The 25,524-nt window shown below is 42.5% G+C and overlaps 2 gene segments (V, D, J or C); one reads left to right on the top strand and one right to left on the bottom strand.

Moving 5' to 3' along the window:
• The window catches only part of LOC115544141 (Ig kappa chain V-III region MOPC 63-like), a 32,851-nt gene extending 14,392 nt beyond the window's left edge, over positions 1 to 18,459 (top strand). The window contains 2 exon segments of the V gene segment in view: positions 17,377 to 17,411; positions 17,925 to 18,459. Of these exon segments, the coding sequence occupies positions 17,377 to 17,411; positions 17,925 to 18,250 (361 nt within the window).
• Positions 1 to 23,102, bottom strand: part of LOC115544139 (immunoglobulin kappa light chain-like) — a 38,907-nt gene extending 15,805 nt beyond the window's left edge. The window contains 2 exon segments of the V gene segment in view: positions 10,799 to 11,129; positions 23,022 to 23,102. Of these exon segments, the coding sequence occupies positions 10,799 to 11,129; positions 23,022 to 23,073 (383 nt within the window).
• Between the last annotated feature and the right edge of the window lie 2,422 nt (positions 23,103 to 25,524).

Genomic DNA, 25,524 nt, shown 5'->3' with positions numbered 1-25,524 from the left:
CAGTCGGTGGTCTGAGGGACAGAGATTCTGGGAGGGGGAGTAGGGTCTGAGGAGCTGTGAGAGGAGCGGGGGCTAGAGGGACTGGGGGGTGAGGAGGAGGAGGAGGAGGAGGAGGAGGAGGAGGAGGAGGTGCTACAGGACCTTAATGGGAGCCGGTGGAGTTGGATGGGGGGGGGGGGGGGGGGGGGATTGGTATACTGGAGCCAATCCATGGCTCTGTGGGGACCCCCCAGTGGGACTCCTTGACCCCCGTCCAGAGGGGAGGTGATGAAGGCGTGGATGAGGGTCTCTACAACGGGGGCAGTGAGGGACGGCCCCAGTCTGGACATGTTTCTGAGGGGGTCCAATGCCTATCTGTTGATGGACTCCATGTGGGGAACCAGTGATAGGGATGAGTCTGGGACCCCCCCAGGTTGGGGACTGGAGAGAAGGGGCAGACGGAGCAGCCGTCCAAGGAAGGACCGGATCCCCGACCTTCTGGGGCCTTGGGGGCCCCAACCAGAACTCTGTCTTCTTACTGCTGAGGTGTGACTGGGGGGGGGGGTGATGTAATGCATGGACGTTGAGGTTGTAGTTGCATTCAATATGTTGACGTTTGAGTTGTATGCAAAGTATTGTAGTTGATGTAGTACTTGTATGTTATATATTGTGGTTGAGGTAGTAGTTGTGTGTTTAATAATACTGAGGAATCTAATGCTGGCTCTTGGTGGAGGCCCCTGGTTAGAGCCAGCTCTGTGCTCAGCGCTCTGTGTCAGAGTCTCTTCCCCCTCAGCAGCTGCAGCAGGTTCCTGCTGTAACAGCTCAGTGTCTACGCAGTGTGACTGAGGGAGGTTTTTGTACGGCTCTCAATCACTGTGTGAACACCCAGACACTGTTAAGATTGTGTTCACTCTGACAGTAATAAACTGCTGCGTCTTCGCGCTGGGCGCCGTTGATGGTCAGAGAGAAGTCAGTGCTGCTTCCACTGCCACTAAACCGAGCTGGTGTTGGTGATACATGTTGGTTTGCAAATTTTATGAAGAGCTTGGGGGCTTCTCCAGGTTTCTGTTGGTACCAGTGTAGAAACTGACCACGGCTATCTCTGTAAACCGCTGGGTTGGTTTTACAGGTCAGAGTGACTGTGGATCCTGGAGTAAAGGACACTACTGGTGTCTGAGTCACAGTCACCTGACTGCTGGTTCCTGTAGAAAACAAACAAACCAAACATGAGTATTCCAATAGAAAACACAAACAAACAGAGAAGGGTGGTCCACATTTTGACTGAGTGGAATGAACCAACCTGTTAAGGATCCACAGACCACTGTCCAGAAAAGGAGGGTGAGGTGATTCATGGTTGCCACGGTGTCTGGGGTGTTGAGTGACAGCTCAGAGTCCTGCAGTGTTGAACTCAGAGGACTTTAAACCCTCTCAGAACCCCAGTTTCAGCTGAGCATGCAAAGCTTCCTCTATATGGAAATGACCTGTTTCCACTCATCAGACGGGGGGTGAGAGTGACTACATACATTCTGAGAGGACCGCTGTGTGTCTTCTACATTCATTCTTTTGGAATACAAATTCAGTTTTTCTGGAAACTATTGGAATTTAAAATGTGTTATATTTCTCTGGTTAAATTGATCTGGGTTTGTATGAAATCCTTTAATTTTATTATTTTGATGAAATGTATTCTCATAACATTATTTACTAAAACTAGAATAATAGATAATAATTTATTGTTCAGTTTTTAATAAATGCTTGATTATAACATTGTCTTGAGGTTTTTTAATGAGTCAAATGATTGGACTAATGTTAAAGCAATCCACTGTTTGTTAGTGATCCTTCAACAATTATATGAAAATATATGTTGAGTAAATACATTTGTTTAATCCATGTACATTCAGACAATAGATAAAAATGTATAATGATTGTTTGAGCGAATCAAATATTGAATGATTCAGAGATTTTTGTCAAAAAGCGAGTGATTGTGTGACAGTAAGATGAGCCTTTAATATGCGGGAGGTTTTTGTACAGCCTCTTAACGAGTTTGTATCACTGTGGTACACTTTTGGTGGAGGCACCAAACTCATCGTTGACTGTAAGTACAAGGACACTTTTTGTATCGTACAAACTTAGAAAACTACCTTTTGATTAACACACATTTTTGTGTGTTACATTTTTCATAGGATAGGCTAATGACAGTTTAAACATCATTTAATGGAGTTCAGTCGTTCGATTTTATTGTTGACATTTTTTCCAAATGTCTTTCTTGTGAGAATTCATAATTTATTGAAAACCTTATTGATTTACTTTTAACTACATTATATTGAAAATCAAGTTTCAATCAGGTTCTGTTTTAAAAGCAAAAAATGCAGACATCATTTAATGAATATAATATTATATCCGTATTATGTGCTTATAATATAAGAGTTTTCTTGCAAAATCCGAAATGAAATATAAAAAAAGGAAGTGAAAGAAATATTTATTAAGATGGCAACCTGGCAGTTGACATGTGTCATGAATAAGGTTGTATACATTTCCACTTTACAATAAACAACATTTCTTGATGAATGCTGTTGTTCCCTTCCCTCTGTGCTCCTATGAGGCTGATGTTAACTGAGCCTGTTGTCCACTCCTCTCTCTCTCTTCCAGTGGGAGTGGTGCAGCCCACGCTGAGCGTCCTCCCTCCCTCCAGAGTGGAGCTGGAGCAGGGCAGTGCTACACTAGTGTGTGCGGCCAGTGGGGGCTTCCCCTCAGACTGGAAGCTTGGCTGGAAGGTGGGGGGCAGCAGCAGGTCTGGAGGGGTGACCGATAGCCTGGGGGTCCTGGGGAAAGATGGCCACTACAGCTGGACCAGCACCTTGACCCTCCCTGCAGACCAGTGGAGGAAGGCGGGCTCAGTGAGCTGTGAGGCCAGTAAGAATGGCCAGACGCAGCCTGTCACTCAAACCCTGAATCCTGGAGAGTGTTCAGAGTAGAGAGGCTCCAGCATGGAAGAATTGTAGAATACAGATCTCTTCTGACACGTCTGCTCAATGACCCTCAGTCTCAGGTGGCCCTGCAGCTTTTGATGAATTACATTAATATAACATGTCTTCTAATCAATAACATGATGCTCTCTGGATTTTACCCCTTGCTTGTGTTGGTCACCTGTTGAACATTTAATAAAAATGTAAAGAATCAATCCTTTGTTGTCATCATTTGCTATCATTTATATTTTGTATTTCCAAATGAATGTGGATTCTAATAAGCATATAAAACCTCTTCCATCTTTATCAAACATATTTCCCCACCATTTTGAAAGAAGGGTTAAGGCTATGGTGTGTATCTCTGAAGGAGAAAAGTGTTGGTTGTGGGGATTTCCTTGGAAAGTGTGTTCACTGTATCCAGTGGACCAGTGTCAGTCATAGAGCCACTGCTGCTGAAATGACCCATGTGTGTCAGACTGACTTTCTGTCACTTCATATTATAGTAGTTCAGAGAGATGTTCTGGTTTTTGCAGATACAAACTCAAAAACTTGTAAAATTACGTCTCAAAAGACATTTAGTATCTCTCAACAGGACATAAGAACCCTAGAATACTGAGTGGTAGAAACAGTAACATATTAATGATGTTTGTCTATGAATTACAGACCAAACCGACAACGCTAAAAAATGTGTTTCTTTCAACGTATTCTGTGAGCAGTGAGCTGTAGCTATTCAAATGATGTCCAGTTTTAGCTGATGTGCATCTGTGTCTCTTGAGTGACAGAGAGTCAGTGGAAATTTTGGGCTGAGACTTTCAGAAGAGTCTCTGGAGAATCCAGCGAAAGCAGTATGTATACATGTCTCCATACCAGCTCAATGGCTTCATCTTGTTCCAAACCAAGGCCATTACAGTAAAGACTGATTCCCTGAACTACACCATCTACAGGTTTTATTTAATATATAGCAGGCATGATTCTATTCATAGTAATATTGAAAAATGTGTTCCTTTCATTAGGACCCAAGCTGCTTTACGTGTGGGTGAAACAGAACAAAAAATATGAAATATTATATTTTAAAACATCAAAACAATAAATAAACAAATAAATAAGGCAATGTAATATGTCTAAGTTGAGGTTGTAGATGTATTCAATATGTTGAAGTTTTAGTTGTACATAATATGTGGTAGTTCAATTAGCAGTTGTATGTAATATATTGTAGTTGAGGTAGTAGTGAGTAATATCTTGTAGTTGAGGTAGTAGTGTGTAATATCTTGTAGTTGAGGTAGTAGTGAGTAATGTCTTCTAGTTGAGGTAGTAGTTGTATGATATACGTGGTAGTTGAGGTAGTTGTTCTATTTAGTAGTTGAGATAGTAGTTGTAAGCAGTGCTTAATTTGAGGGGGAGCAAGGGGGAGCGCGCTCCGGAAGCTCTGACGCGCGCTCCGGAAGCTCTGACGTGCGCTCCGCCAGCTGGAGTGTGTGTGCAGTGGCGGTTTTAGGCACGGGCGAACCGGGCAGTCGCCCGGGGCGGCATATTTGTGGGGGGCGGCAAATCACATGGGTGGCGCCAGGGGCGCTGCCAGGAATTTTGGGCCCTATGAAAGATTCTAATTTTGGGCCCCCCCCAACATCTATCGACTGTTTTGGTAAACATGGCCCAGCATCACAATAGCACTTCAGTTAGACTTTTCGTTGCCCCTTCATGGAGTATGGGTTTGTGTGACTTTAAATAAGGGTATGAACTTACTTATTAAACGTATTTCATTCAGTTAGTGACATCATGTAATTCAAGTAATAAACTAAGTATTTATAGCCTACTGTCTTTTAGGCAGCAGTCTTATACATATTGTCCAATAGCTGCTTAAACACAATTTTACAACAATGTCCTTCTCTCATGCTAAAATTGGACTTGACCCAGTTTGGTTTCAACACATCAACTTTTCAGCAAATCCAAACACACTGTTTTCCACACAACACAAATACCTATGGAAATCCAATGGAATTTTGTGTTGAAAATAAAGCTGTGTGTACAGATTCACAAATACAGAAATTTGATTGTTATGCTAAAATTGTCTGTAAGCAGCTTGAAACTGTACTACAATTGTCAGTTTGATTATTGATTACCCATTCATGTAGTTAGTGACCTTGCTTTGTAATTGAGAGTACATTACAATGTTAAACCAGTACATGGCAGCATAAGCCTGTGGATGCTTCACAGCCAGAGCCCCAAGAAACCATAAGAGTACTCACAATTTCATACCTTGTATAACTGCAATAGTCTTTTCAGAAGACATGATGCACTGCAAAAAAATCCACCGTTTCTGCTTACTTTAAACACATATTTATTATGCAAGTACAATTTCAAATTCCATAAATAGTACATAAAAAAGATACATTAAAAAGATAGACTCTTATAGGAACTGAATTAACATTACAATTGCTTGACATCAACACAAATATTTACACTTCAGCTTCAAACAATATGAAAAAAAATCTCAATTTACACTGTTCATGAATAAAAAGTTTAATTGCTGAAGTCTAAAGTGCAAAAAATAGCTCCAAGTAACAATCAAAATGTAAACAAAGAACATAATTTACAGTGCAATTGCATACAATATCAATGGATCCACATTGTAGACATCAATAAAAATATACAAGTAACAAGAGTTACAGTAAAAGAAAGAAAAACATTCTGTTTTCTCGAACCTAACGACTGACCGTTAAATACTGAAATATGATCTAGCCTAGAAGGCACCCTCATTCAAAACTTTCATCCTAAAGCAACTAACATCCTACCAAACTAATGTTGCTTACCTCCTTCTCCGAAATGGAATCCAGTCGTGGTGGCCGTGGGCGGATCTTGTCCTCCTCCTGAAGTTGAAAATGCACATATTTAAGACACGTTAGGTTCTTTTGAAAAAAATATTTTGTATTAAAAGACTAGTTTATCACGGTCGTTCGTCCACATTTGCCGTTTGTTCGCTGTGACAATAAAGGTGGAGTTTTTAAATAGGAAACTATGCTAACTAGCATGCTCTCTTGGAGGCTAATCCAAGAATTCTGCTTGTTAGCCTACCATTTGATAGAGTTTGAAAACGCAAGGTCATTGAGTGAGCATACCTTCTTTATTGGCGAATAATTGAGTGACCAGTTGCCTGCCTCTTTTGGCCCTCTCCTCTTTCTCCCGTCTTTCCTTCAGTTTTTGCCAACCTGACTTCATTTCTGTAGCTGTCACCACCAGCTCACCATCATGTGGTTAAGACCTGACCTCAGCCAGCCCAGCCGCTCTGTAGACCTGCTGCCAGTGCCAGCATCTCACATTTCGGATGCTGTTCGATTCAACGCATCGTGCGTTGCGGCTGAACCATTTCGTAAGAGCTCAGGGGGAAGGCCAAATGACAATATGTTAATTAACTAACGAAAACGTTATGGAAATCGACAGTTGTGAGTTTAATACGTTTATTTCCAATTACCATTTCTTTGTAATGAGACATTTAAAAAAAAAAAAAAAGGCAAGAATATTAATATTATATTATTAATTGCCATCCGCGGGCCGTGGGCCGTGCTGCGTTGGGCTGGGCCCTTAGAATCAGTACCACTTTTCCCCGCCAGGCAGCGCCCTGAGAGTGACTGCAGAAATTCTGGGGGGACCGCTGTATGATCTCTTCTAAATTCACACTTTTGGAATACAAATTCAGATTTACTGGAAACTATTGGAATTCATAATGTGTTACATTCTCCCTGGTTGAATTGAGCTGGGTTTGTATGAAATCCTTTAATATTTTAATGAAATTAATTTTCAGAACATTATTAACTAAATCTAGAATAATATATGCTAATTTATTGTTCTGTTCATAATGAATGCACAATAATAACATTGGCTTGAAGTATTCTTAATTTAGTGAAATTTTTAGACTAAAATAAACTGTAAGTGCGCCTTCAAAATGTTTTGAAAATAAATGTATGGTACATTTATTTCATTAAATCAACATGCATTCAAACAATTTATATATAATTGAATATTGACCTAGTCATACATTCTAGTAAGAAGCAAGTGTTTTTGAGTCTTTAATGTGCGGGAGATTTTTGTACAGCCTCTTAATGAGTTTGTATCACTGTGGAACACTTTTGGTGGAGGTGTCACGTTAAAATCGTACCGGGGGCAAAAATTGTACCGGCCTACGTCATCATTTGTTTACATCCTGACAACCTGCCCGGCAACAGACGACGCGATGCAGAAAACATGTTTCCAAACGACGAAATAACATAATACAGATAGCGGATCGCTATCTGTATTATGATAGATAGCGATAATACTTGTTTTTACTTTATATTTGTATTGTATTTAATTGTTTAATCGAAACAATAAAAAAATTTGCCCGCAAAACGGGCGATCGCGTCAAATGACAAATGTTTTGCCCGCGAAACGGGCGATCGCGTCAAATGACGTAGGAGGGTTCTTGAAACATAATACAGATAACGGATCGCTAGATAACACTTGTTTTTACTTTATATTTGTATTGTATTGAATTGTTTAATCGAATTTAGCTAGTAAACTGAGTGTTTTAAGCAGGTTTCATAGTCTAGAATGTTCAAGAACCTCCTATGTGATTTGACGCGTCATTTGACGCGATCGCCCGTTTCGCGGGCAATTTTTTTTATTGTTTCGATTAAACAATTAAATACAATACAAATATAAAGTAAAAACAAGTGTTATCGCTATCTATCATAATACAGATAGCGATCCACTATCTGTATTATGTTATTTCGTCGTTTGGAAACATGCTTTCTGCATCGCGTCGTCTGTTGCCGGGCAGGTTGTCAGGTTGTCAGGATGTAAACAAACGATGACGTAGGCCGGTACAATTTTCGCCCCCGGTACAATTTTAACGTGACAGAGGCACCAAACTCATCGTTGACTGTAAGTACAAGGACACTTTTTTGTATTGACAGTACTATCTTAGAAAACTACCTTTTGATTAACTTACATGGAAAGATCATTAGATTTATATTTTTTTTAACAAATTTTATTTTTCGTAGGATAGGCTACTGACGGTGTAAACATTATTTATGGAATTCAGTCATTCAATTTTATATTTGACATTCTTTTACAAATTATGTCTTTCTTATGAGAATTCATAATTTATTGAAAACATTATTGATTTACTTTTAACTACATTATATTGAAAAACAAGTTTCATCAGGTTCTGTTTTAAAATCAAAAAAATATTATTTTTTGATTATTAATAATTAATAATTATAATTATTAGTATTATGTGCTTAAAATATCCTGTTAAGAGTATTCTTGCAAAATCCGAAATGAAATATAAAAAAAGGAAGTGAAAGAAATACTTATTAAGATGGCAACCTGGCAGTTGAAAAGTGTCATGAAAAAGGTTGTATACATTTCTACGTTACAAGAAACAATATTTCTTGATGATTGCTGATGTTCCCTTCCCTATGTGCTCCTATGAGGCTGATGTTAACTGAGCCTGTTGTCCACTCCTCTCTCTCTCTTCCAGTGGGAGTGGTGCAGCCCACGCTGAGCGTCCTCCCTCCCTCCAGAGTGGAGCTGGAGCAGGGCAGTGCTACACTAGTGTGTGTGGCCAGTGGGGGCTTCCCCTCAGACTGGAAGCTTGGCTGGAAGGTGGGGGGCAGCAGCAGGTCTGGGGGGGTGTCCGATAGCCTGGGGGTCCTGGGGAAAGATGGCCACTACAGCTGGAGCAGCACCTTGACCCTCCCTGCAGACCAGTGGAGGAAGGCGGGCTCAGTGAGCTGTGAGGCCAGTAAGAATGGCCAGACGCAGCCTGTCACTCAAACCCTGAATCCTGGAGAGTGTTCAGAGTAGAGAGGCTCCAGCATGGAACTGGAGGATACAGATCTCCTCTGACACGTCTGCTTTATGTCTCTCTGTCTGAGGTGGCACCGCAAATTTTGATGATTTACATTCATAGAACATGTCTTTTATTCATCAACATTATGCTTTCTGATTTGTACCCCTTGCTCCTGTTGGTCACATGTTGAACATGTAATAAAGACGTAAAGAATCAATTCTTTCTTGTCATCATTTACTGTCGTTTATCTTCAATATTTTCGAATTAATGTGGCTTCTAATGAGCCGCTGCCATCTTCATCAAACATATTTCCCCACAATTTTGAAAGAAGGGCTAAGGCTATGGTGTGCATCTCTGAAGGAGCAAAGTATTGGTTGTGGGGATTTCCTTGGAAAGTATGTTCACTGTATTCAGTGGACCAGTGTCAGTCAGAGCCACTGCTGCTGAAATGACCCATGTGTGTCAGACTGACTTTATGTCACTTCATATAATAGTAGTTCAGAGAGATGTCCAGGTTTCTGCAGATACAAACTCAGAAAAATGTCAATTACGCCTCAAAAGACATTCATTATCCCTCACCAAGACATAAGAACCCTAGCATGCTGAGTGTTGGAAACAGTAACATATTAAAATTGTCTGTCTTTGAGTCATAGACCAAACCAACACGATAAAAGATGTGTTTCTTTAAACGTATTCTCTCAGCAGTGAGCTGTAGCTATTCAAATTATGTCCAGTTTAGTTTAGCAGATGTGCACCTGTGTCTCTTGAGTCACAGAAAGTCAGAGTAAATGTAGGGCTGAGGTTTTCAGAACAGTCTCTGGAGACTCCAGTGAAAGCAGCAAGTGTGCATGTCGCCATACCTGCTCAATGGCGCCCTCTAAAGTCTAACCAACGCCATTGCAATAGAGACTGATTCCATGAACTCCACTCTGTTCACCTCTTTAACAATAATTAAAATATCCCTGGGTAGTATACTTTTATTTCATCAAGATTTACCCTTGGTTCATAGAAAGATCACGTAAATCCCATTTTAAATTTCCTTATTTAATGTGTGCTCGCTGACTGGACAGCAAAATGACACTGGGAAGCTATGGGGACAAAGGGGTTTGGACCGTATTTATAATGGTTCTACGTATGGTTTGTAACCCAGGTCAGAGTCCGGTTTACTGTTGGGTATGCTAACCCTATGCTAACCCTGGTCAGAGTCCGGTTTACTGTTGGGTATGCTAACCCTATGCTAACCCTGGTCAGAGTCCGGTTTACTGTTGGGTATGCTAACCCTATGCTAACCCTGGTCAGAGTCAGGTTTACTGTTGGGTATGCTAACCCCATGCTAACCCTGGTCAGAGTCCGGTTTACTGTTGGGTATGCTAACCCTATGCTAACCCTGGTCAGAGTCCGGATTACTGTTGGGTATGCTAACCCTATGCTAACCCTGGTCAGAGTCAGGTTTATTATTCATATATTGGTTAATGTCTTGTGGAGGGAGTAGGGTTCGGCTCGGGATCATCCCTCCCCCTCCCCCCCTCTCTCTGGTGTTGGGGGGGGGGGGGGGGGGGGGGGGGGGTGTAATGTGTGGTAGTTGAGGTTGTAGTTGTATTCAATATGTTGAAGTTTTTGTTGCATGTAAAATGTGGTAGTTCAATTATAAGTTTCATGTAATATCTTGTAGTTGAGGCAGTAGCTGTATGTATAACTTGGTAGTTGATATAGCGGTTGTATTTAGTTGTAGATGTAGTAGTTGTATATAATATGTGGTAGTTGAGGTAGTAGTTGTACGTAATACGTGGTAGTTAAGGTAGTGTTCTCATGTAATATATTGTAGTTGAGCTAGTACTTTTATGTTTAATAATGCTGAGGATTATAATGCTGGCTCTTGGTTGAGGCCCCTGGTTAGAGCCAGCTCTGTGCTCAGCGCTCTGTGTCAGAGTCTCTTCCCCCTCAGCAGCTGCAGCAGGTTCCTGCTGTAACAGCTCAGTGTCTACGCAGTGTGACTGAGGGAGGTTTTTGTACGGCTCTCAATCACTGTGTGAACACTCTGACACTGTTTAGGGAGTGGAAACTCTGACAGTGATAAACTGCTGCATCTTCACGCTGGGCACCGCTGATGGTCAGAGAGAAGTCAGTGCTGCTTCCACTGCCACTAAACCGAGCCGGTGTTGGTGATACAAGTTTGTTTGCATATTTCATGATGAGCTTGGGGGCTTCTCCAGGTTTCTGTTGGTACCAGAATAGATAATCACCTAAAGAAGAATGTCTATAAACCGCTGGGTTTGTTTTACAGGTCAGAGTGACTGTGGATCCTGGAGTAAAGGACACTACTGGTTTCTGAGTCACAGTCACCTGACTGCTGGTTCCTGTAGAAAACAAACAAACCAAACATTGAGTTATCCAATAGAAAACACAAGCAAACAGAGAAGGGTGGTCCACATTTTGACTGAGTGGAATGAACCAACCTGTTAAAGATCCACAGACCACTGTCCAGAAAAGGAGGGTGAAGTGATTCATGGTTGCCACGGTTTCTGGGGTGTTGAGTGACAGCTCTGAGTCCTGCAGTGTTGAACTCAGAGGACTTTAAACCCTCTCAGAACCCCAGTTTCAGCTGAGCATGCAAAGCTTCCTCTATATGGAAATGACCTGTTTCCGCTCATCAGACGGGGGGTGAGAGTGACTGCAGACATTCTGGGAGGACCGCTGTATCTCTTCTACATTCACACTATTGGAGTACAAATTCAGATATGCTGGAAACTATTGGAATTCATAATGTATAACATTTTTTGTTATTAATTCGGCCTTGGTTTGTATGAAATCCTTTAACTTTCTTATTTGTTTGAAAAGAATGTTGTTACATTATTATTACCTAAAACCAGAATAATAGATGCAAATATATTGTTCTGTTCATAATAAATGCATGATTACAACATTGGCTTGAAGGTTTATTATTAAGTCAATTAATAGACTTGTGTTAAAATAAACCGTTTGTAATTGAGCTTTAAAAATCGTATGAAAATGAATACATGATAAATATTTTTCATTAAATACATTAAATATACATTCAAGCAATTCATATATATTAATAATAATGTATCCAGTGAATCAAGTATTGACTAATTCATACATTTTAGTGAAAAGCAAGTGTTTGTGTGTCAGTAAGATGAGTCTTTAATGTGCGGGAGGTTTTTGTACAGCCTCTTAATGAGTTTGTATCACTGTGGTTCACTTTTGGTGGAGGCACACAACTCATCATTGATTGTAAGTACAAGGACAATTTTCTTTCACTAGCATATTTAACTTTCTTTAAATTGTATTAAGCGTGATAATCTTAATATTTTTACTTTTCTACAGTATTCATTTCTTAATTAAGTTAAGCTGAGGACAAAGTTTAAAAATATTGTCGTACAGAGTTCTGTCTTTTAAATTAAACTGAATGTGTAGCATATGTAATACAGTATAATGAATTTTATGAAAGACTTCATTATTGCCTCGGCATTATTCTTTATTTAATTGGAAAATTAGTCACCTTTAAGTTTGAAGAAATTCAAACTTGTGTAAAGTCGATTAGTGTTAACCCTATAAAATGCAGTATTTTGAAGTTCAATCATTTGAAGTATGAACATGAAATCATTGAACCAAATATTTTATTTTAAACCAAATGGGTTCCTTCCTCTTTAATGTCACCAACTGCTGGTGAACAGGAAGCTGTCCCTTTCCTCTGTGCTCCTATGAGGCTGATGTTAACTGAGCCTGTTGTCCACTCCTCTCTCTCTCTTCCAGTGGGAGTGGTGCAGCCCACGCTGAGCGTCCTCCCTCCCTCCAGAGTGGAGCTGGAGCAGGGCAGTGCTACACTAGTGTGTACGGCCAGTGGGGGCTTCCCCTCAGACTGGAAGCTTGGCTGGAAGGTGGGGGGCAGCAGCAGGTCTGGGGGGGTGTCAGATAGCCTGGGGGTCCTGGGGAAAGATGGCCACTACAGCTGGAGCAGCACCTTGACCCTCCCTGCAGACCAGTGGAGGAAGGCGGGCTCAGTGAGCTGTGAGGCCAGTAAGAATGGCCAGACGCGGCCTGTCACTCAAACCCTGAATCCTGGAGAGTGTTCAGAGTAGAGAGGCTCCTGTGTTCTCCAGGAGGTACTGGAGAACACAGATCTCCTCTGACACGTCTGCTTTATGTCTCTCTGTCTCAGGTGGCACCGCAGCTTTAGATGATTTACATTAATATAACATGTCTGATTCATTAACATTATGCCTTCAGATTTTTACCCGTTGCTTGTGTTGGTCACATGTTGAACATTTAATAAAGATATAAATAATAATTTATTTCTTGTCATCATTTACTATTGTTTATCTTCTGTATTTTTGAATTAACGTGGCTTCTAATGAGCATATAAAACCTCTGCCATCTTCATCAAACAAATTTCCCCACGGGGGGAGGCTATGATGTGTATCTCTGAAGGAGCAAAGTGTTGGTTGTGTGGATTTCCTTGTAAAGCGTGTTCACTGTATTCAGTGGACCAGTGTCAGTCATAGAGCCACTGCTGCTGAAATGACCCACGTGTCAGACTGACTTTCTGTCACTTCATATAATAGTAGTTCAGAGAGATGTCCAGGTTTCTGAAAATACAATCTCAGAAAGATAGAAAATTACGCCTCAAAATAAATTCAGTATCCCTCAACAAGACATAGGAACCCTAGCAGGCTGAGTGGGGAAAACAGTAACATATTCTTAATGTCTGTCTATGAGTCAAAGACCAAACCGACAAACGCTAAAATATGTGTTTCTTTAAACGTATTCTGTGAGCAGTGAGCTGTGGCCATTCAAATGATGTCCAGTTTAGTTTAGCAGATGTGCACCTGTGTCTCTTTAGAGACAGAAAGTCAGAGTAAATGTAGGGCTGAGACTTTCAGAAGAGTCTCTGGAGATTCCAGTGAAAGCAGCCTGTGTGCATGTCTCCATACCTGCCCAATGGCGCCCTCTAGTGTCCAACCAACGCCATTGCAATAAAGACTGATTCAGATTCAGATTTAATACTTTATTGCCCTACAACTCTGTACAAGTTGCTAGGGATTTCTTTTTGTGAGTTCATGACAGTACATAAGAAAGACCCACACAAAAGACCCTTAGATACAACACATAGGCAGATAAAAGAAAATGGGACATCCCCTCACATAAGACATATAGCCCTCTTACACCTTGCTGACAGGCCAGGATAATTGCTGTATGTTTGATTAAAGTGGCAGGTGCTTATAGGTGCAAGTGATGTGCAAATTGGCATGGATCAAGTCATGTGAAAATCTGCATAAGGTCCAATAAATAAGTACATAGTTAAGAAAACTCCCAGTATATAAAAACAGAGTAGAAATCTGTGCGTATTATACTATACAGGGCCACTGGGTGAGTCTGCATTCTTTGTATACTGGTGTAGGGATGTAGAGTTGTTAAGAGGTGTAATGGTTCTGCAGTATGTGCTGTTGAGGAAGCGGGAGGTTTCAGTGTGGATGGCCCTCAACCTCCTACCTTATGGGAGGGGATTGAAGAGGGAGTTAGCAGGTTGGACAGTACCTCTGCTGGACAGTAGAGTGGCCATACCAGACTGTGATTGAGAACGTAAGGACGCTCTCAAAGGTGGCTCGGTAGAACTGTTGCATCCCCTTACAGGCCACCCTAAACTTGTTTAGATGGCGGAGGGAAAAGAGCCTCTGGTGGGCTTTTTTAAATATAGCAGTTATGTAATCTTCCCATTTCAGAGAGGAGGAGATTATTGTGCCCAGAAATTTGAAGCTGTCTACCCGTTCCACCACCGCTGCATTGATGGACAGAGGCGGGGTCTACTTCCTCTTCCTTCGGAAGTCCACCACCAGCTCCTTCGTTTTTGCAATATTTAGCTCTAGGTTGTGGTGGGAACAGCATTCAGTTAGGGAAAGGACCTCATTTCTGTAGGCACTGTCATCATCCCCTGAAATCAGCCCTATCAAGGTTGTATCATCAGCAAATGTAAGGATTTTCACTGAGTCACTGTGTGATATGCAGTCATTAGTGTACAGAGAATATAACAGAGGTGATAATACACACTCCTGGGGGGCACCAGTGCTAATGTGTTTGGCCTGTGACAACTTGTTATTGATTTTGACAACTTGTGTTCTTTGCTGTACAGGAAATCTAAAATCCAGCGACATAAGGAGGTCTGGACACCCATGTTTTGGAGTTTATAGAAAAGTTTGCTGGGTAAAATCGTGTTAAAAGCAGAGCTGTAGTATATAAAAAGTACCTTTGTGTAGTCGCCTGGGGACTCAAGATGTTGTAGAATAGAGTGGATACCAAGTGAAACGGCGTCCTAAACAGACCTATTTGTCCTACATGCAAACTGAAAGGGGTCTAGACTAACAGCTTTGGACAGATGATCACATTTGATTTTTTCAAAGATTTTCATTATGACAGATGTAAGACCTACCGGTCTACCAGCATTTATTATTGTTCTACGTATGGTTTGGTAACCCCGGTCAGAGTCTGGTTAACTGTTGGGTATGCTTATTATTATTTATTTTTTTCTAGTCTTGTGGGGGGAGTTGACTTCGGCTGGGGATCACACACACACACACACACACACACACACACACACACACACACACACACACACACACACACACACACACACACACACACACACACACACACACACACACACACACACACACACACACACACACACACACACAGGGGAGAGCTCTGTCACGTCTGGGGTCACCTCCTGCTTGGCTTGTATTGTTATGCCAACTCTCAAATGAAGGGCTACAACATCTAGCTGTGTGTTGGTGTCAGAGGAGCCCAGCAAAGCAGTAGTTGTATGTATTATGTTGTAGTTGAGGTGGTAGTTTTATCTAATATGTTGCAGTTAAGGTAGTTGTTGTATGCACAATGTTGTAGTTGAGGTTGGAGTTGTGTGCAATGCCTGGTATTTGAGGTAGTAGGTATATGTAATACCTGGTTTTTGAGGTACTAATTTCATGTAGTACGTGGTAGTTGAGTTAGTAGTTCTATGTATTACGTAACGAGGTAGTAGTTGTATGTGATAAGTGGTATTTGAGGTAGAAGTTGTATGTATTAGGTGGAAGTTGAGGTAGTAGTTGTATGTAATAATTGGTAGTTGAAGTAGTAATTGTATATTATACGTCATAGTTGAGGAAATACTTTTTTCTCATATCTTGTATTTTTAGGTAGTAGTTGTATATTATGATAGTTGTGGTAGTATTTGTATGTAATATGTGGTAGTTGAGGTAGTACTTGTATGTTTAATAATGCTGAGGAAACTAATGCTGGCTCTTGGTTGAGGCCCCTGGTTAGAGCCAGCTCTGTGCTCAGTGCTCTGTGTCAGAGTCTCTTCCCCCTCAGCAGCTGCAGCAGGTTCCTGCTGTAACAGCTCAGTGTCTACGCAGTGTGACTGAGGGAGGTTTTTGTACGGCTCTCAATCACTGTGTGAACACATCGCCACTGCTATGGTAACTCTGACAGTGATAAACTGCTGCGTCTTCACGCTGGGCGCCGTTGATGGTCAGAGAGAAGTCAGTGCTGCTTCCACTGCCACTAAACCGAGCTGGTGTTGGTGATACAAGTTGGTTTACTAATTTTATGAAGAGCTTGGGGGCTTCTCCAGGTTTCTGTTGGTACCAGTTTAGATAATCACCTAAAGAAGAATGTCTTGAACCGCTGGGTTTGTTTTACAGGTCAGAGTGACTGTGGATCCTGGATTAACGGACACTACTGATGTCTGAGTCACAGTCACCTGACTGCTGGTTCCTGTAGAAAACAAACAAACCAAACATTGAGTTATCCAATAGGAAACACAAGCAAACAGAGAAGGGTGGTCCACATTTTGACTGAGTGGAATGAACCAACCTGTTAAGGATCCACAGACCACTGTCCAGAAAAGGAGGGTGAAGTGATTCATGGTTGCCACGGTTTCTGGGATGTTGAGTGACAGCTCCGAGTCCTGCAGTGTTGAACTCAGAGGACTTTAAACCCTCTCAGAACCCCAGTTTCAGCTGAGCATGCAAAGCTTCCTCTATATGGAAATGACCTGTTTCCACTCATCAGACTGGGGGTGAGAGTGACTGCAGACATTCTGGGAGGACCGCTGTATCTCTTTAACGTCCACACTTTTGGAATACGAAATTTGATTTGGTGTAAATAATTGGAATTGCAATCTATAGCATTTTTTCTGGTTAATTTGATCTTGGTTTGTATGAAAATCATTAATTTTCTAAATTGTGTATAAAAAAAGTTACTCATTACATCGCAACCAAAAATGCTTTAATTAATCGTAACATATTCTTTATTTTTATTAAATCCACAAAAAAAAGTTTTTTGTGGACTGGTTTGGCTTTTTTAATCGTTTTTTGTGAGGCTCCAAAGATTGTTTTAAAATAAATGTAAAATCGTTTCCTTATATTAATTCAATCTAAAGCAGAAAACCTTAGCTGCAGTGTAGCCCGTCAAATAATGAATAATTCATCGATTTTTGTGAGAAGCCAGTGTTTGTGTGTCAGTGAAATGAGTGTTTAATGTGCGGGAGGTTTTTGTACAGCCTCTTAATGCGTTTGTATCACTGTGGAGGACTTTTGGTGGAGGCACCAAACTCATCGTTGATTGTAAGTACAAGGACACTTTTCTTTGCCTGGCATATTTAACTTTCTCTAAATATAATTAAGCGTGATGATCTTATCTTTTGGAACTTTCTATATTTTTAATTTCTGGTCGTTTTTTTTTAAAGATAAGCTGAGGACAAAGTGTAAATATATTGTGGTACAGAGTTCTGTCTTTTAAATTACACTGCATATGTTACATATGTTGTACAATATAATGTATTTCATGAAAGACCTCATTATTGCTGTGACATTATTCATTTATCAGTCACATTTAAGTTTGAAGAAATTCAAACTTTTTTTCGATTAATGTTAACCCAATAAAATGCTAAATTTTGAAGTTCAATCATTTAAAATATAATCATGTTACCGTTTTAAAGGAGAGATTTTAAACACAATGGTTTCCTTCCTCTTTAATATCACCAACTGCTGGTGAACAGGAAGCTGTCCCTTCCCTCTGTGCTCCTATGAGGCTGATGTTAACTGAGCCTGTTGTCCACTCCTCTCTCTCTCTTCCAGTGGGAGTGGTGCAGCCCACGCTGAGCGTCCTCCCTCCCTCCAGAGTGGAGCTGGAGCAGGGCAGTGCTACACTAGTGTGTGCGGCCAGTGGGGGCTTCCCCTCAGACTGGAAGCTTGGCTGGAAGGTGGGGGGCAGCAGCAGGTCTGGGGGGGTGTCAGATAGCCTGGGGGTCCAGGGGAAAGATGGCCACTACAGCTGGAGCAGCACCTTGACCCTCCCTGCAGACCAGTGGAGGAAGGCGGGCTCAGTGAGCTGTGAGGCCAGTAAGAATGGCCAGACGCAGCCTGTCACTCAAACCCTGAATCCTGACCAGTGTTCTGAGTAGAGAGGCTCCAGCATGGAGGTACTGGAGGACACAGATCTCCTCTGACACGCCTGCTCTAAGACTCTCTGTCTCAGGTGGCCCCGCAGCTTTTGTTGATTTACAATAATATAACTCGTGTTTGATTCATTAACTTGATGCTCTCTGGATTTTACCCGTTGCTTGTGTTGGTCACTTGTTGAACATTTAATAAAGATTTAAAGAATAAATTCTTTCTTGTCATCATTAATATTGTTTATCTTCTGCATTTTCGAATTAATGTGGCTTCTAATGAGCAAATAAAACCTCTGCCATCTTCATCAAACAAATTGACCCACCATTTTGAAAGAAGTCGGTGTGTATCTCTGAATGATAGAAGAGTTTGTTGTGGGGATGTCGTTGTAAAGTGTGTTCACTGTATTCAGTGGACCAGTGTCAGTCATAGAGCCACTGCTGCTCACTGTCAGACTGACTTCTGTCACTTCATATAATAATAGTTCAGAGAGATGTCCAGGTTTCTGCAGATACCAACTTAGAAACATGTAAAAGTAAGTCTCAAAAGACATTCAGGTTCTCCCACCCAGACATAAGAACCCTAGCAGGATGAGTGGGGGAAGCACTAACACATTCATAATGTCCGTCTATGAGACAGACCAAACCGACGTCGCAAGAAAATGTGTATCATTAAACGTATTCTGTGAGCAGTGAACTGTAGCCATTCAAATGATGTCCATTTTTAGCTGATCTGCACCTGTGTCTCTTGAGCGGCAGAAAGTCAGTGGAAATATAGGGCTGAGGTTTTCAAAGGAGTCTCTGGAGATTCCAGTGAAAGCAGTATGTGCGCATTTCTCCATACCAGCTCAATGGCGCCCTCTAATGTCCGAACAATGCGATTACGATAAGGACTGGTTCCATGAACTCCACTATCTTCAGGTTTTATTTAATAAATAGCTGGCTTCAATCCATTCATAATACTAATGATAAGAAAGTTGTTCCTTTCATCAGGACGCAAGCTGCTTTAAATGTGGGTGACAAAGAACAAAACAACGTCAAATATTATATTTTGAAACAATCTAAACAATAAATAAACAAATAAATAAGAAAAGATCATGTTCCAACTTCCAGGCCCGGTAAGTGGGTCTTCAGGCAGCTCTAAAAAACGCAGATGGATCCAGCGTTGAGGATCTCGAGTTCCACAGAGTGGGGGCAGCCACCCTAAAGGCTCTGTCCATAGCTGAAGTCCCTAACCCGGGGTGGGGGGGTGGGTGGGGGGTAAAGCAGTCCGTGGTCTGATGGACGGAGATTCTGGGAGGGGGAGTAGGGTCTGAGGAGCTGTGAGAGGAGCGGGGGCTAGAGGGACTGGGGGGTGAGGAAGAGGAGGAGGAGGAGGAGGAGGAGGTGGAGGAGGAGGAGGAGGAGGAGGAGGAGGAGGAGGAGGTGCTACAGGACCTGACTGGGAGCGGGTAGAGGTGGATGAGGGGGGGGGGGGGGGGGCAGCAGCAGAGTGGTACACTGGAGCCGATCCAGGGCTCTGTGGGGACCCCCCAGTGGGACTCCATGACCCCCGTCCAGAGGGGAGGTGATGAAGGCATGGATGAGGGTCTCTACCACGGGGGCAGTGAGGGACGGCCCCAGTCTGGACATGTTTCTGAGGGGGTCCAATGCCTATCTGTTGATGGACTCCATGTGGGGAACCAGTGATAGGGATGAGTCTGGGACCCCCCCAGGTTGGGGACTGGAGGGAAGGGGCAGACAGAGCAGCCGTCCATGGACAGGACCAGATCCCCGACCTTCTGGGGCCTGGGGGGCCTCAACCAGGACTCTGTCTTCTTACTGCTGAGGTGTGACTGGGGGGGGGGGGGGGGGCTGATGTAATATGTTGAAGTTGAGGTTGTAGTTGTGTTCAGAATGTTTAAGTGTTAGTCATATGTAATATGTGGTGGTACAATTTGTAGTTTGTGTGATAGCTTGTAGTTGAAGTAGTAGTTGTATGTAACACGTCGTAGTTGAGGTAGTCGTTGTATGTTTGATAATGCTGAGGATTATAATTCTGGCTCTTGGTTGAGGCCCCTGGTTAGAGCCAGCTCTGTGCTCAGCGCTCTGTGTCAGAGTCTCTTCCCCCTCAGCAGCTGCAGCAGGTTCCTGCTGTAACAGCTCAGTGTCTACGCAGTGTGACTGAGGGAGGTTTTTGTACGGCTCTCAATCACTGTGTGAACACATAGCCACTATGGAGACTCTGACAGTGATAAACTGCTGCATCTTCACGCTGGGCGCCGTTGATGGTCAGAGAGAAGTCAGTGCTGCTTCCACTGCCACTAAACCGAGCTGGTGTTGGTGATACAAGTTGGTTTGCATATTTTATGATGGGCTTGGGGGCTTCTCCAGGTTTCTGTTGGTACCAGAACATACCCTCATCTCCATCACTATATGTGTAAACCGCTGGGTTTGTTTTACAGGTGAGAGTGACTGTGGATCCTGGATTAACGGACACTACTGGTGTCTGAGTCACAGTCACCTGACTGCTGGTTCCTGTAGAAAACAAACAAACCAAACATTGAGTTATCCAATAGAAAACACAAGCAAACAGAGAAGGGTGGTCCACATTTTGACCGAGTGGAATGAACCAACCTGTTAAGGATCCACAGACCACTGTCCAGAAAAGGAGGGTGAGGTGATTCATGGTTGCCACGGTTTCTGGGGTGTTGAGTGACAGCTCCGTGTCCTGCAGTGTTGAACTCAGGGGACTTTAAACCCTCGCAGAACCCCAGTTTCAGCTGAGCATGCAAAGCTTCCTCTATATGGAAATGAGCTGTTTCCACTCATCAGACTGGGGGTGAGAGTGACTGCAGACATTCTGGGAGGACCGCTGTATCTCTTCTACATTCACACTTTTGGAATACAAATTCAGATTTACTGGAAACTATTGGAATTTATAATGTATAACATTTTATCTGGTTGAGGTCGATCTTGGTTTGTATGAAATCCTTTGGCTTTCTAATTGAGGGATATTATTACCTAAAACCAGAATAATAGATAAAAACATATTGTTCTGTTTATAATAAATGCATGATTATAACATTGGCTTGAAGGTTTTTTATTCGGTCAAATATTTAGACTTGTGTTAAAACAATGAACCTTTTGTAATTTTGCGTTTAATAATGTTATGAAAATAAATAATTACATTTATTTCATTAAATCTTTTCAAACAAATAATGTATATTGATTATAATATTTCCAGTGAAACAAATATCGACTTATTCATCCATTCTAGTGAAAAGCCAGTGTTTGTGTGTCAGTGAGATGAGTCTTTAATGTGCGGGAGGTTCAGGCAGCTCTAAAAAACGCAGATGGATCCAGCGTTGAGGATCTCCCGGGGAGCGAGTTCCACAGAGTGGGGGCAGCCACCCTAAAGGCTCTAACCCGGGGTGGGGGGGTGGGGGGGGGGTAAAGCAGTCCGTGGTCTGAGGAACGGGGAGTAGGGGCTGAGGAGCTGTGAGAGGAGCGGGGGCTAGAGGGACTGGGGGGTGAGGAGGAGGAGGAGGAGGAGGAGGAGGAGGAGGAGGAGGAGGAGGAGGAGGAGGAGGTGCTACAGGACCTTTATGGGAGCCCGATGGAGGTGGATGAGGGGGGGGGGGGGATTGGTACACTGGAGCTGATCCAGGGCTCTGTGGGGACCCCCCAGTGGGACTCCAAGACCCCCGTCAAGAGGGGAGGTGATGAAGGCGTGGATGAGGGTCTCTACCACGGGGGCAGTGAGGGACGGCCCCAGTCTGGACATGTTTCTGAGGGGGTCCAATGCCTATCTGTTGATGGACTCCATGTGGGGAACCAGTGATAGGGATGAGTCTGGGACCCCCCCAGGTTGGGGACTGGAGAGAAGGGGCAGACGGAGCAGCCGTCCATGGACAGGACCAGATCCCCGACCTTCTGGGGCCTGGGGGGCCCCAACCAGGACTCTGTCTTCTTACTGCTGAGGTGTGACTGGGGGGGGGGGGGGGGGAGTAATGTAATATGATGAAGTTGAGGTTGTAGTTGTATTCGACATGTTGCAGTATTAATTGTATGTAATATGTGGCAGTTCATGTAGTAGTTGTATATGGTAGTTGAGGTAGAAGTTGTATGTAACATGTGGTAGTTGAGATAGTAGTTGTATGTAATACGTAGTAGTTGAGGTAGTAGTTGTGTGTTTAATAATGCTGAGGAATCTAATGCTGGCTCTTGGTTGAGGCCCCTGGTTAGAGCCAGCTCTGTGCTCAGCTCTCTGTGTCAGAGTCTCTTCCCCCTCAGCAGCTGCAGCAGGTTCCTGCTGTAACAGCTCAGTGTCTACGCAGTGTGACTGAGGGAGGTTTTTGTACGGCTCTCAATCACTGTGTGAACACAAGGACACTGTTTAGGTAGTGGAAACTCTGACAGTGATAAACTGCTGCATCTTCACGCTGGGCGCCGTTGATGGTCAGAGAGAAGTCAGTGCTGCTACCACTGCCACTAAACCGAGCCGGTGTTGGTGATACAAGTTGGTTTACTACTTTTATGAAGAGCTTGGGGGCTTCTCCAGGTTTCTGTTGGTACCAGTATAGATGATGACCATAACCATCGCTGTAAATCGCTGGGTTTGTTTTACAGGTCAGAGTGACTATGGATCCTGGAGTAAAGGACACTACTGGTGTCTGAGTCACAGTCACCTGACTGCTGGTTCCTGTAGAAAACAAACCAACCAAACATTGAGTTATCCAATAGAAAACACAAGCAAACAGAGAAGGGTGGTCCACATTTTGACTGAGTGGAATGAACCAACCTGTTAAGGATCCACAGACCACTGTCCAGAAAAGGAGGGTGAGGTGATTCATGGTTGCCACGGTTTCTGGGGTGTTGAGTGACAGCTCTGAGTCCTGCAGTGTTGAACTCAGAGGACTTTAAACCCTCTCAGAACCCCAGTTTCAGCTGAGCATGCAAAGCTTCCTCTATATGGAAATGACCTGTTTCCACTCATCAGACGGGGGGTGAGAGTGACTGCAGACATTCTTGGAGGACCGCTGTATCTCTTCTACATTCACACCATTGGAATAAAATTTGATTTGGTGTAAACAATTGGAATTGGATTCTATATCATTTTTTCTTGTTAATTCGATCTTGGTTTGTATGAAATTCATTAATTTTCAAAATTGTGCCTAAAAAAGTTATTCATTACAGCGGAACCTAAAATGTTATAATAAATGAAAACATATTATTTTTTGGAATCAAATGCATGTTTATTACATCCATTCTTTCATTTTGAAAGCTCTTACAAGTTCAGTTTGTGGACTGGTTTGGCTCGTTTATTTGTTATGTTTGATTGTGAGACTCCAAAGATTGTTTTAAAATGTTATATATTTTTTTTATTCTACTAATTCGATCTAAAGTAGAAAAAACAATAGCTGTAGAGAGTAAAATATTGAATAATTAAAAGATTTCTGTGAAAAGCGAGTGTTAGTGTGTCAGTGAGATGAGACTTTAATGGGCTGGAGGTTATTGTACAGCCTCTTAATGCGTTTGTATCACTGTGGTGGACTTTTGGTGGAGGCACCCAACTCATCGTTGATTGTAAGTACAAGGACACTTTTCTTTGCTTGGAATATTTAACTTTCTTTCCATTTATTTAAGCTTGATAATCTTTATATTTTTCACTTTGCTATAGTTTTAATTTCTTGTAGTTTTTTCAGAAAGAAAGCTGGGGACAAAGTGTGAATATATTGTGGTACAGAGTTCTGTCTTTTAAATTACACTGAATATGTTGCATGTGTTCTACAATATAATGCATTTCATGAGAGACTTAATTATTGCTGTGGCATTATTTAATTGTCACATTTAAGTTAGAAGAAATTTAAACTTGTGCAAAGTCGATAAATGTTAACGCAATAAATTGCTGAATTTTGAAGTTAAATAGGAACATGTAATTACTGGTTTAATGAAGAACTTTTAAGAAGATTGGTTCCCTTCCTCTTTAATGTCACCAACTGCTGGTGAACAGGAAGCTGTCCCTTCCCTCTGTGCTCCTATGAGGCTGATGTTAACTGAGCCTGTTGTCCACTCCTCTCTCTCTCTTCCAGTGGGAGTGGTGCAGCCCACGCTGAGCGTCCTCCCTCCGTCCAGAGTGGAGCTGGAGCAGGGCAGTGCTACACTAGTGTGTGTGGCCAGTGGGGGCTTCCCCTCAGACTGGAAGCTTGGCTGGAAGGTGGGGGGCAGCAGCAGGTCTGGGGGGGTGTCAGATAGCCTGGGGGTCCTGGGGAAAGATGGCCACTACAGCTGGAGCAGCACCTTGACCCTCCCTGCAGACCAGTGGAGGAAGGCGGGCTCAGTGAGCTGTCAGGCCAGTAAGAATGGCCAGACGCAGCCTGTCACTCAAGCCCTGAATCCTGGAGAGTGTTCAGAGTAGAGAGGCTCCAGCATGGAAGTACTGGAGAACACAGATCTCCTCTGACACGTCTGCTTTATCTCTCTCTGTCCAAGCTGGCACTGTAGCTTTTGTTGAATTACATTAAAATAACATGTGTTTGATTCATTAACATTATTCTCTCTGGTTTTTACCCCTTGCTTGGATTTGTCACATGTTGAACATTTAATAAAAACGCAAAAAATACAATATTTCTTGTGATATTTTCCAATCGTGTAACTGCTGTGTCTGTCGATTAATCCTTACACCAAAGAGTATATTGAATAAAGGTTATCTTTATTAGACAAACTTCATCACCATTTTGAATGAAGGCTTAAAGCTATGGTGTGTATCTCTGAATGAGCAAAGTGTTGGTTGTGTGGATGTTGTTGTAAAGTGTGTTCAGTGTATTCAGTGGAGCAGTGTCAGTGATAGAGCCACTGCTGCTGCAAGGCCCATGTGTCAGACGGACTTTATGTCACTTCATAGAATAGAAGTTCAGAGGAATGTCCAGGTTTCTGCAGATACCAACTTGTAAACATGTTAAAGTATGTCTCTCGAGACAATCAGTAAATCCCACACAGACCTTAGAACCCCTAGCATGCTGAGTGGTGGAAACAGTAACATATTCATAATGTCGGTTTATGAGTCAAAGAACAAACCGGCATCGCTAAAAGATGTGTTTCTTTAAACGTATTCTGTGAGCAGTGAACCGCAGCAATTCAAATGATGTCCAGTTTAGTCTAGCAGATGTGCACCTGCGTCTCTTGAGTGACAGAAAGTCAGTGGAAATGTAGGGCTGAGGTTTTACAAGAGTCTCTGGAGATTCCAGTGAAAGCAGTATGTGTGCATGTCTCCATACCAGCTCAATGGCGTCCTCTACTGTCGA

The sequence above is a fragment of the Gadus morhua genome, chromosome 5 (genome assembly GCF_902167405.1).
Source record: "Gadus morhua chromosome 5, gadMor3.0, whole genome shotgun sequence".
In the NCBI taxonomy this organism is placed as follows: Eukaryota; Metazoa; Chordata; class Actinopteri; order Gadiformes; family Gadidae; genus Gadus; species Gadus morhua.
Note: the sequence above shows the minus strand (reverse complement) of the source record. Positions and strands in the feature narration are given on the sequence as shown.